This window comes from Tachysurus vachellii, chromosome 20, assembly GCF_030014155.1.
Source record: "Tachysurus vachellii isolate PV-2020 chromosome 20, HZAU_Pvac_v1, whole genome shotgun sequence".
Taxonomy (NCBI): Eukaryota; Metazoa; Chordata; class Actinopteri; order Siluriformes; family Bagridae; genus Tachysurus; species Tachysurus vachellii.
In genome coordinates this window covers 6,682,501-6,695,399 of record NC_083479.1, presented here as the reverse complement: position 1 = coordinate 6,695,399, position 12,899 = coordinate 6,682,501, and the positions used below count along the sequence as shown (strand labels likewise).

The following is a 12,899-nucleotide window of genomic DNA, read 5'->3' as shown; positions in this document are numbered from 1 at the left end:
GACACACACAAGGAATTTGGTTCCAGCTATTTGTGACTCTCAAAAGTACAAACATAAATAACATTATACTATATTCACTATATTCAACTCCCAAAGTTAAGCATTGTACTTATTGTTTAGCTGGGGAATTCTTCCAGCTTTTTCAACAAGGCATGTTCAATAACTTCAGGAGCCCTGTAACATTTATTGTGCCTTAGCCATGATATCTGCAGTCCAGCTAGGGGACTGACTGCATATCTGCACACATTCTCATTAAATGTGTAGACATTAAATGTTCAAGTCATTCAATTATTAAATCCAGCTCTTCATTACAAGCTTAAGTCTCTCGTAGTGCTCAGAAAAGAGCCCTTACATGACCAATAGTTTTCAGGTCAATCATGAAATGTTTAGAGACCTGAACTGACCATTTCCGTTTGAATGAGATACCTTGTGATGTCATGTACTGCTTGAAGCTCAGCTGAATACTGTTTCTCAGACTTAATATGAGGTATGTTCATGTTGGGTAGAATTGCTTGGCTTCTTTTCTCATGACTTTTTGTGTCACCTTTCTTTACAAGTTCTTTGAATACAAGTCTGTACATTTAGATTTGGTGCTTCAGCTCTTGGGATTTCAAGGAATTCTGTTATCTGATCTGAATTATTTAATGAGGTGGTATTTTTAGGTTTGTACAGAGTACACTTGTGAGTGTTTTTTAGATGTAGTCACTTTTTTGTCGATTGATCTAAGTTGACTCCGTCCAGGGTGTATCCTGCCTTGATGCCCGATGACGCCTGAGATAGGCACAGGCTCCCCGTGACCCGAGGTAGTTCAGATAAGCGGTAGAGTGAGTGAGTGATCTAAGTTGCTGCCCAAAGACTTGAAGCTCTACCAGATGCTCAGCATTTTCCAGCTTATCTGCTACTTCATATATTGCCTCTTGTACTACTGTAGCTGCAGCAGCTTTCTTGCTTTGCAGAATATGCAAACTTGCCTCTAACTCAGACTGTTTCTTAATTCATCAGTTTCTTTTTAGCAAAAGCTAGTTTTGCATGATCTGCTTCAGATTTTGCCTTTGCTATGACAACTGCTATATATACTGCTATACTTGCTGATGAAAGTTTGCTGCTTTTGCATGACTTTCTAGAGTTAGAGCTGTTAGAGTTCAGCTGTTAAATCTGAAGCAGATTTTGGGTTGACTGTCTTTAAACTGATATTTTCTTCTTGAGCATAGGCTCCTGTTTGCTGTGCAGAATTTCTCGTACTTAAACACGTTTTGTTACTGTCTTTTCATGATGATGCCCTCATATTGCTTAGCTGAGCAATGTAAAAGGTGGATCTTTATTGGATCTTCACTGAGGCTCTTGAAGCTGTTATTTATTTGTTTTGTAAAAAGACAGATCTTCTCCAAGGCTTAAATGTACAAAGATTGCTTGAATGCACAGGACAGCATGCTGCTTGCTACCAGATGCAATGGCAAAATTTCTGCAAAACAGATTAACATACTGTTAATAGTCCCTAAGAGGGTCTTTCCACAACAGACCTATACCTGCTGATACTGTGGGCCATCCTCAGCTGTAGGAGCAGCATGTGTAGCTCAACAGAAACAGAGAGAGGAGAGAGAGAGAGAGAGAGAGAGAGAGAGAGAGAGAGAGAGAGAGAGAGAGAGAGAGAGAGAGAGAGAATATTAGGTATGCTTGTGCTCATGTAATGGTTAAAGACAAAGTGCAGGGCAATACAGGCTATCACAGAATAACAAAAGGGAAAGCCAGAAATTTTCATAAACATTAGGGCTTCCTGAAAAGCATCCAGTCACTACTGGTATCTACTGGTTCTGTCCATATCTACTGGTTCTAGTTATGACAGCTGCTTGATTCTGGCCTAACTAGAACTTTCTTTTGCACCTACTGGAACACCCAGACAGTAATCCAAGCCTAGAGATAACAAATATTTTCTTAGCAATATTTATGAGATGAAAGAAGGCTACACTAGTGATAATATCTACATGAGCCTCAAATGAAAGACTGCTGCACATGAAGATACAGAAAAGCCATCCAAAGTTACTATGTTGTGTGGTCCTAGTACATACATGGATGCATGGATGCATGGATGCATGCATGGATGGATGGATGGATAGATGGATAGATGGATAGACAGACAGACAGACAGACAGATAGATAGATAGATAGATGGTTTGTTAACACCGTGCATTGGTGCAAATGGACCATCAGAGGGCACCAAAATACCGACCATGAACAAAGTTAGACGCTTTAGTTCGTTCAAAAGTAATAAAATAAAAACTAAATAAATTGACGTAAAACAGAATTCTTAACAACTATGCAAAAAGTTGTAAACAGTACAAGTATATTTTTACTTGATATATTTGAGTCGATTTTTGAATCACTGTAGATCTAAATAGTACATTGTGTAGTTTAATATATAACTTGGGTAGCTGTGGGAGATTTCGTTCTGAGGCACGACTTATTACTTATACAGTAGGTTCACTCATGTGCATTAGACTAATTCACACTCCACTTGCGCTGTGATCCAGTCCGTGTTTTTTGTGGCGCTTTGACACTTAGAGGAAGTGCAGCTCCTGAACAGCTTCTGCTGCAACAGGAGAAAATCTACTTGACGGCGAGCTGCGGTTGGTCGGATAACCTAGCAAATAAATATTCAGCAAAGTATTTATATAGTTTCCTCGGAACGAAGATATCGGGGGCATTTAAAAAAAAACAAAAACAAAACAAGAGTATATTCAGACCTTTTGAAAAGCTTTGGGTGGTTTGAGACATTGTGAACTATGCCGGACGGCCGCGAGTTTGAAGCCTTTTTCAGCAGCTCAATGCGGATGCGTTGCGCTAACAGCTGAGTCGGGACTTAAAGATGAGAAGCAAGAACACCAAGAGTCTCTTTACTTTGTAACGAACTTACAGAAAGCTGGATGTTTTTCAGTTTCAGGGTTTTTTTTAAGCACTGAGGTTTTGCTCTTGAAACAGCGACGACATGAATATTTAGTGTAGCTAACTGTCTAGCGAGCTAAGTGGCTGTTATCGGTTTCTGGATAACCAGCTAAGTGAGTTAGCCATGAAAATGAAGTTCCGCAAGAGTTAGCTTTGTGGTTTGTAAGGTTTGTTCGCCAAAGCCAGACCCATTCTGTCTTTCATTTTAACCGCTGTAGGTCTGTTTTACATTAATGACACCTAACAGTTTGGAAGCCAACTGTAGCGTATAGAAGTTTTACTTTGTAGTATTAATAGTCCGTGACAGTCACATCAAGCTAACGTCGAGCTAACCATTTTTCGAGCGCCCCCTCACTCCGCCAGGTAGTCAGTCGAAAAGTAATCATATAAAACTTAATTAGTTTCCCACTGTGTAGCTTTAAGCCCGAAATAGATTCGTTAGTCTGTTGCTCCTGATTCCTATGTGGTAGACTTGAATAATGGCGAAAATGTTGGGGCCGTAAAACTTCTATCTACAATTTGACGCTGCATATTCAGAACTATTCGCTCGACATCCTGTAAGATTACGTTGTTTTGTAGAACGGAATAAATTCAGTTGTTACATCTGACGGCACCTTTCTCTGTGGTCAAGTAAAAATGGAGGAGCGATAGCCGCTTTGATAGTGGAACTGCTATCAAGTGCTTTAGTTAAATTATATAAATATATATAGTTAAAGCCTCAGCCGTGAAAGATAACAAGATAAACAACTAGCCAACTGAGCCGGATGTAGTGAGCTAACGTGTTAACCACCTCGTCGATAGCCATTATTTTTATCTTGTCAACAAGGTCTGGTCGGTAAAACCCGTAGAAATCGACCATTTGTTCCTTCTTCGCCCGAAAGGTGCTGTGGGAGGAAGAGAAGTGTGTTTAATAAATGCGTCGTTTAGCTGGACAAATATCTATTTCGATTCATTCGGAATTCTAACAGAATAACGTTAGCTAGCTAACAGCCGTCGCCCATTTTCATGTTTTTTTTGTAACTCCTTTTTAAATGCTGGTTAGTTATGTTAGTTGAACGATAAACACGGGATTTAAATATACAGATACGGGTCTTATAGTTGCTGTTTTAAATTGTGCGTTATTTTACGCATTCTGTTTAATTTAATGTAAAGCCAGTCGCACGTTCTAGATCACAGCAGCGTGGTTTACGGCTTCTTACCCCGAGCTAGCTGGATTAGCCAGCTAACAGGATTTATGTGTGAATTTACGTTTGCCTACTTGGCTCGATTTTGACAGTCTTAACCAGCAGGTGGGTTCTCGTAATACGCTCACTGCAAGTGGTGGGAGGCCGAGGGGGAAAATTTCATAAAAATATTACTGTAAGGTTGAGGGTTATTTGCACTTGCGTTCACGCTGCAGTTTTTATCCTTAGAAACCCAGCGCTAATCAACATTGCCGCCCGCAGTAGAAACCCCTTTTTGCATGAATCTTGTGTTATTTGTTACAATGCCTGTATTTTGAACCTCGGCAAATCGAAACGAAAAAAACGGAAGGGCTTGATCGATGGTCGCCCGGGACTCCCGCACTGTCACCGTGCTGTTGGCTTTGTGTTGATTACCCTGCTGTCTTTCGTGATCTCTTTGTCCCTGTGTCATTCCCGCGGCTGTTTCTACATCGATTCGATTGAGCCACGGTTGAAGATGGCGGATCTAGAGGCAGTTCTCGCCGATGTCAGCTATTTGATGGCGATGGAGAAGAGCAAGTCGACTCCAGCGGCCCGAGCAAGCAAGAAGATCATTCTCCCTGAACCCAGGTAACGGAAATCAGATAGACATTTACGTGCAGTGGCTCACATCTACTTCTTTTTTCTTACTTTTTAGCTGTTTGTGTCAGCGTGGTTTCTGACTTGTCAGGTGGCATCGTTAATCTCAGGATCACAGCACAATAAGCAGCTCATTCAACCTGTTAGCTTACATTAGGCAATTGGTTGCCAGGCCGACGGTCTAATCCATGCAATGGATAAGGAGTCAAAGCCTGAAACAGGTCACCAGAGTATCATCATAAACCATCATTCATATTTGCTAAGTCCGTTAGTTTTTGTGCACACTTAAGCACATGTGTGTAAGGTTCCTCTTTATTGGCCAACAGGGAAATGGTGGAAATGAACAGTGGTGGCCTTTTTTTCCAGTAGTTATTCATATAACTTGATCATTTAGATCTATCTATCTATCTATCTATCTATCTATCTATCTATCTATTAGTATGTGTATGTATGTAGCTACCCCTTTTTATACTCCTTTTAAAAAGTTTAAAAACGTCCCAGAAAACCGTTGTTATGCATGTGTATAGCTTGGTCAGCCTTTAAAATGTGTGCATCTCAGTTTAGAAATGTTTATCAGAATGCAGCCATAATACTTGATAGGAGAAGGTTTTCAGGCTTTAACTGTAGCCCATGTCCTCTATCACTGAGCCACCAATATCCTTGCATCAATACTGCATTAAAATTACTGTTGCTTCAAGGTGTATTGAAGCGAACATGAGAACAGCATTCTTTTTTAGAACTGATGTGCTTTTAAAAAGGAAGTGGTTAAAATGTCACTTCAACTGAATACTATAGTGGAGAATCATTCAATTCAACCACCATATGCATACAAGGCTTGCAGTTCATTACAGTAGACAAAGTTGTGAACAACCCCAATTTGAAAATTATAGTTTGTATTTGAAGCAAGGCAGGCTTTTTACAAATGTTTTATTGACTGGTCATTCATTTTGCTAGTTATAAAATATTTTATATGAAGGGTGGAATTGTGTTTGTGAACACAAGTACAAGCAGATTTAACTTGGATGGTGAACTTGAATTATTATTTTTTACGTTTACTAATTAAAAAATGTGCAGGGGTCTTTTAGTAAAAAATTGAAATTCTATACAGATTCTGTATAGACTCTACACTGACTGATCTCTCGACAATCAGAGCAAATATTTTGATAGAATATATGGCTCAAACATTAAATTTTAAACCTTTTTTCTGTAGTGTGTTCAAATAGTTGTGGCATTCATTTATGCTGTCTGTATACACGTATTTGCTTTAATTCAGTAAACAGACATACATTGTTTATTCCATACCACTGAATATAGAGGTAATTGATTTGAGGAGGAAACTATTTCACTAATCACAACTAGCTTGTTGCTAACAAAAGACAAACATGGAGACATGGCTCAAATTGCCATAGGCAACTTAATTTTGAGCTCTTACTTTCCAATTCTGAGGTAAGTCAATTTTTTTTTTTGTTTGTTTGTTTGTTTTTTTTACATTATGTAATAATAGCAGTATCTTAATAATGAATATAATGCAGTTTGCCAAATATATTTTTTTGATACTGAACTAATTGAGAGGATTGCATTAAATGAACAGTTCAACATATAGTATAGTTTTGACCCTAATATTTGGTATGGGTATATATAAATGGGTGTATGTGTGCATATAAAGAGACTTGTGATTGCCTGTTCTGGTGAAAGATGCATGCAGTGTGGCCATTGAAGTTGATTAATGGAATGTGTCTTCATACCAGCTTTTGAATAAAACAATGCTAAAAAATGCTGTTTATTAAATTGAACTTGTTCTGAATGGAGCATAAGTATTTGCATTTATGCTTCATTCAATTGAGCCTCGAGCCTGCCTAAAGCAAGGGGTCTAAAAATATTTTTATCAGAAATAAAAAATACAAGTTATGACCATCACTTAACACATCCTCTTCCTGATCATGTATTGTTTTTGATGGCATTAGAGTGTACATACAGTATAAACATAGGTGATGTAATAATTTGACCAATCTCTTTGATGGTGCTGCTGAGGTACCATGTGATTGCGATATTTGGCACCATGCCTTTTTCTAAACACTGGTAGATTCCTGGTTTGTTTAAAGTCTTAATCTAAACAGTCCCAAATGAAAAAAAAGCTTGCACTATATTGGTGGAATCAGGCAGATATCCCAAACATGTTTTAGTCTTGGTGAAATACTAAATATCAACGATGTATTCAGCAATATTAAATTGCATGCTAAAACTGACCAACAAAACTGATAAGACCTTTTAGATTCTTTCATCTTCTGATTGGTTGCATGGCAATTTGCTAATTGCTGTCATATGATTACATTTAAAGCAGTTTATTCTATTTTGGGTGGTAATGGAGAGCTGTCTTGTAGCAGTGCATGCATTGATTTGAACTGACTATTAAAACCTCCTGAACATTTCTGATGTCTCTGTTTAGGAGTGAATCTTAAAATAATTTATGCTGAAATAATGAACATTGTGATTATAGTCGGTGATGATGCATGTTTATTGTGATCTGATGGTCAAAGCAGATATTTGTATGATATTTACGAAACAAGTGCAAGGAGACATGGACATGACGTCTACTTCGCATACTTTGCACGATCAAGCTGCACATGGTGTAATGAAAAGTGTGGGCGATTGTCATCTGCCTTGTTGCTTTTAATTTTTTTTCGTTCGTTCTATGCTGCACTCCCCTTGCTCTGCATCTGCCATCAGCCCCTCTCCTTTACCTCTTCCCTGTGTGTGTGTGTGTATATATATTACACACACAGAGCATTTAAAAGGTGAAATGCAAAAAGGAACCAAAGAACAGCTAAATATCTGTAAATAAGTATGGTGTTTAGTATTTTTGTTGATGTCCTGCAATTGTTCAATCATGATGCATCCTGCAACTGAGGCATACTATGGTGTAAACATTACAGGGCATGCTGTAATGTTTACACCATAGTATGCCTCAGTTGCATTTTTAACCCTACCAGACACTATAAGTTGAAATAGGGTAGAAACAGTTTAATTTACGGCCATAACCCTGATGCACCATAGCTAATCCGACTGATCTGCTTGCATGTACACTGTATACAGCAATGTGGGTTTTCTCGCATCAGACTCTCAAAAAAAAAACTCACAAAGGTATGTAGCAATGATCATTGCAGTGCAAATATTCTCAATTGATGTTCACTGAAACCAATCCTGGGATATAGCCATTGCACATGTGGAATGAGTGCACTAGGCAATGGGAGGCTGTAGTCAATTTTGGGAATAAGTTAAGGTGATAACTTCTAAAATTCAGTACGAAGTAATAGGCTACACCCAACTTGGGTAAACCTGTGACAAACTGTTGGTCAGATTTTCTAAACCCTGCTGTCCTGTCAACACATTCACATCATGTGTAGTGGGCAGAGAACCTTCCGTTCCTGGGCTCATGATGCAATTGGCTGCCACAACAGTACTGTATTGATAACTTTGCGGAGGAGCATAGGATTCAGATAAAACCTACTCTTGTCCTTTAGGTTTACTGACAGTCATTGGATATCCCAAAATCACTGCTGTAGCCAGTGCTAGCAGTAATGTCATTTTCGGTGTATATGCTTTTAATAACTCATCCAGTGGGTCAAATGGAAGTTGTAATTATACCTCCAGAATCATTGTTAAATCCCATGCAGTGAACAAAGATCTAGATATGGGGCAGAGTCAAGAAACAAGATTCGAAAAATCAGAGGGTGTTTGCCCTATAGGAATGGTCATGAGAGTGGGAGGCAACTGAGCCCAAAGCCGTGCCGAATTCTACGAATGTGTTGTTTGCTAACTTAACACTCATTGATGCTCTTGCATTCTAACTATTTGATTAAACCTCATATGGGCCAGGCCCTGAGTCCTTCTGGCTCAGGGTTAAATATTTCTCTAGGAGTCTGTGATCGGAATCTACGTACCAGCAGGAGCCATGGGCGGCTGAAAAGTATTTGGAAGATTTCTGTCAGTCAGACAGGGCTTTTTTCTTGATCATTTAGGGGCTGTCAGAATTATTGTATGCCCCTCATCTTACACTCTTTGGGGCAGGATAGCAGAATGTATCAGATTATCAGATCCACTGATAGAGACTCTTACAAGAGGGTTTACGAAGACATGTACTACCACCGCCATCTAAATTGTTTTTAGATGTTAATAGATTGTTAATACATTCTAAATTGTTCAAGGAATAGACCAGAGGTCACATGTTCTCTTTTGAAGAGATCTATTTCCATATAGTCTATAAACTGCCAATAGGCAAGCCTTTTCTTTGGTGTGGAAAATCCAGTCTCTGTAATCTGGATTTCTTCTTTACAGTAAGTCTGGGCTGTGGATATGAGTGTTTCTTAATGAATGGAACTGTGAGCTGCTCTGCAAAGTCAGTTTGTGTGCAGATAGCAGGAGCATAGTCCCCCTCATTTATTGACCCCATTGGTGCACCTGTTGTCAGAAAAGAGGCATGTCTCCATGGACTCATGGCTGCCATGTAGGTGTCTGAAAAAATGACATGGTGATGAGCATGTTGTATCCATTCTGGTGAAAGCAACCTTCATATACAGACTGCCTGATAGGGTGGCTACCATCAGACACAAATCTCTTCGTCAAATGCTGTATCTTACCATCTCTACCCCATAAAAGGGAGATTGGCACAAGCTATACTGTATATAAGCATTCTGTATGCAGGGTAGGCATACTCAGAATGTGACTGAGTTCAGAGGCATCCCGTGTCAAGTAGGGTTCACCAACTGCTTTTTGGAGTTCATCATAAAGGCCAGCACAATCAGTTGACTCTAAGCACATAATTTATGCATTCATTCTCAGAACTTCCATATATTTCCCTAGAACATATTTGTAGGTCGAGCCTCAAAATGTGGAGCTTCCTTTTTTCCCAGCGAGTAATATATGCTGGAGAGGATGGCTGTGTTGCACTGGGATTGACTGACTTCACATGCCCATAGAATGTGAAGGTTTATTTGGGCCATGTACGTAGGCATGAGGTTGACAGGATACAGCCTGAGAGACTGCTGCCAAGATCTGGTATGGGGCTGATTCCCAGGTAGGCACAGGAAATCTCTCCTCTTCTCACACTCCTTTTTCATTGTGGCCACTGTAGGTCCAAAGAAGCTGAAATGGGATTCTCTACTGGAAATACTCCATGAGTGAATGACTTCCAGTAGGCATTCTGGGAGGAGTGGGTAGCTGTGAGCAGATGAGTGTTCTTTTATGAGCTGTGGTGGTAACACTCTGTGAACAGTTAGGTAACCCACCAGCTGTGATCTATTGAATGAGAGTTGCTTCTGATGGTGACAAATGGGTTTTCGACTGACCAGATGATGATGCACAGAGGATTAAAACACAGAAGGAAGTCATGCCCCTGAGAAGTACACGCCACGTGTGCCAGCCTGTGCAAACTGGTGTAATAGAATAATGCAAAGGGGCATGCCTCACAGTGATGTGGCGAATTGATTGTTCGAAGAACTATTTCCTATCTGTAGCCAGTATGTTCATAATTCTGAATTAGGGGTCTGATTTTACCTTGAAGATGGTCCCAATAAATTAGGGTTACATGATGAAAACTCTTTGATTTCAGACCTTGAAACAAATACTATAACCAGGAGTAAACTTGGCTATATATTTGTTTTCATTTATGTTGGAATGATGTGTTGGTGCATTTTACATACGTTGCACATGACCAGGGTAATCCAAAATGTTATTCTCAATATACTCAATAAACTGGTCTGGTAAAATGTCCCACAGTTCTCTCCACTGCAAAATAAAGAACATGGCAAAACACATTTCCGACAGTTCAGTTTTATTTATATTTGTAACACCTGTCACAATGGATGTTGTCACAAAGTAGAAAGAAATCAGATTTAGAAGGGTAGCCAAACTCTGTGTGATACCAGATATTAGTATTATGAATCATTACTCAGCTCTACACAACTGTTTGATATAAAGTTAATGTATCTTCAGTACATCAGGGCTGTGATTAATTTTAGTGTTTATATTTATATATATATATATATATAATATATATATATATATATATATTTTTTTTTTGCTTTAAACCTATAGTATGACACATGGGTGGGATAGTGCAGTAGTGAAACCATCCTCAGCAACCTTTCAGGTGTTTGTGTGGTACCATCCAGAAAAGACATTTTTTCCTCTAATAGACCAAAAGTTTGCAGAATTAGAAGGCTTATTATTGCCTGTTGCCCTAGTAGATTTCTGTCTCGTTGTAATAAAATAGGAGGATGTTATTCAACAGCCACTGATGAGCTTCCAGACATAGGCAGAGCATTTAACAGAGACTGAGTTCTGACTTTTCTGTATAATGATTTGTTATGCAGAAAGCTTTTAAAAGGATATATCCTATATTTGCTAGTCTGGCTTTAATTCTAGTTGTAAAATCCTGCATTATACATGGCTTCTATTAGATGCACAACTTCTCATATATGTGAAATACATATCGTCGCTGTCGGGCGGAATCCTCGTATCTCCAAAACCATTATTTTTCAGGAAATTAAAAGCCGTATATTTTTTTGTTATTAAACATTGTATCGTTAAAGTTATTATACCTTATATTGCTATCATACTGTTGTGTACCAACAGTAACACAACATTTTCCCAAAGTCACGTTTTATCGGAGATACAAGCTTTATGACTTGGGAGCAGGGAGATACGAGAAGAGCTATAAGTGATGCAATACACATAATGCAATGCCGCAAAGCTCTCCCGCGGAGTGAAGAAGAGGTGGAGTTACGAGATTTCTCAGACAGTTGAAGTGTCCAATAGAGTTAAGAGATTTGCACTCAAGCTATTTTCAAGACTTTAGATTGGTTAATAACTTGTAAAAATAACAGACCCATGTAGGGACTGACCAATAGCATCGATATGTGAAAAAATATGAAATTGAACAAATTTGGACATAGGAGGTTTCCGCGCGACAGCGACGATATATAAAAATCTGAGTACCATACTCATTTGAGACAATTATGTTTATCTGCAGGACTAAAAGTGACCTCCATTAGATGGCAAAGCAGAGCCAAGTCTTCCCTTTCCAGAAGGTTTCCAAGTAGAATTTTAAAATGTTGGAACTTGCATTTAAAAGCATTTACTAATCTAGAAGGTCCAGAAGACAGATGGATGTGTGATGGACATTTCAAGGCTATGAGATGTTTTTATAATTCAAACTTGAACCAGGTAGGCTTGGTAGCTGTTTATAATCGTACAAAAGCATATGATTTGAGACTCTGTCACAGCTATAATAAGTTTTAATTGTCTGTTTAATTCTTCAGGTTTGTGTACTTTACATTACTATCTAATTGATTCCTAGTAAACGCAGTGTAAGTTATGTAAACCACAGGAAATCAATAAAAAATAGAAAATAAATAATCCAGATATTAGTGAGTGAGCTATGGCTTCAAATGCTTGTAAAAGTGTATGATGCAATAACTGCTCATTCCGCCCAATATAGATGGGACGATGCTTTTAGTGAGAATTCATGTAGTTTCTATAATTTTTCATGTGCATTTAATTTTATCAAGCACTTTTCTAAGCATGTCCATATTATGGTCTGTTGTATTACTCATTCAATGAAACATTTAACTCGCATTGTTTTTCTGCCCTTATATATATATATATATATTTGCAGCATCTTTAAAATTTTAGAGCTGCTTCTTCATCATTGCAGATCAACTGGTGGATGTAGCAAAAAGTCACCATATTTTTAGATGTCATCCTGTATTAATGGTAGTCCCATGTACTATCTATCGTTTTATGAGTTTTTTTTTAAAATGGTTCCCCATCTAAGATGTAGACATTAATGAGAATATAGAAAGGAAACCTATTATTATGAAACATCTAAAATGCCACAGCTAGAGTAAATGATTTTACATACCTATATGTAAAAGTCGAGTAACACTTGCATACCTTTCTCAGGCATTTGTTTATCTATTATTTAGTTTGTTCATATTTGACTTATGCAAATTTGTGTAGGTAATTAAACATTAGCTCTCTGGCCAGGCTGGTGTGACACTCCAGAGGGCCTGTCAGAAAAGAGGACATTTTTTGCTCTTTGTCTTTTAGCTGTTTGAAGGGAAAGACATGGTTTAGAATCCTTATTTTTGGTGAGAT

General features: G+C 38.4%; 1 protein-coding gene across 1 annotated transcript in view; it reads left to right on the top strand.

Moving 5' to 3' along the window:
- The first annotated feature begins 2,561 nt into the window (after positions 1-2,561).
- grk3 (G protein-coupled receptor kinase 3) overlaps positions 2,562-12,899 on the top strand; it is a 57,485-nt gene continuing 47,147 nt past the window's right edge. Inside the window, exon 1 of the mRNA XM_060896332.1 lies at positions 2,562-4,733. Within this exon, the coding sequence (XP_060752315.1) occupies positions 4,621-4,733 (113 nt within the window). The 5' untranslated portion in view covers positions 2,562-4,620. The remainder of the gene's footprint in view (positions 4,734-12,899) is intronic.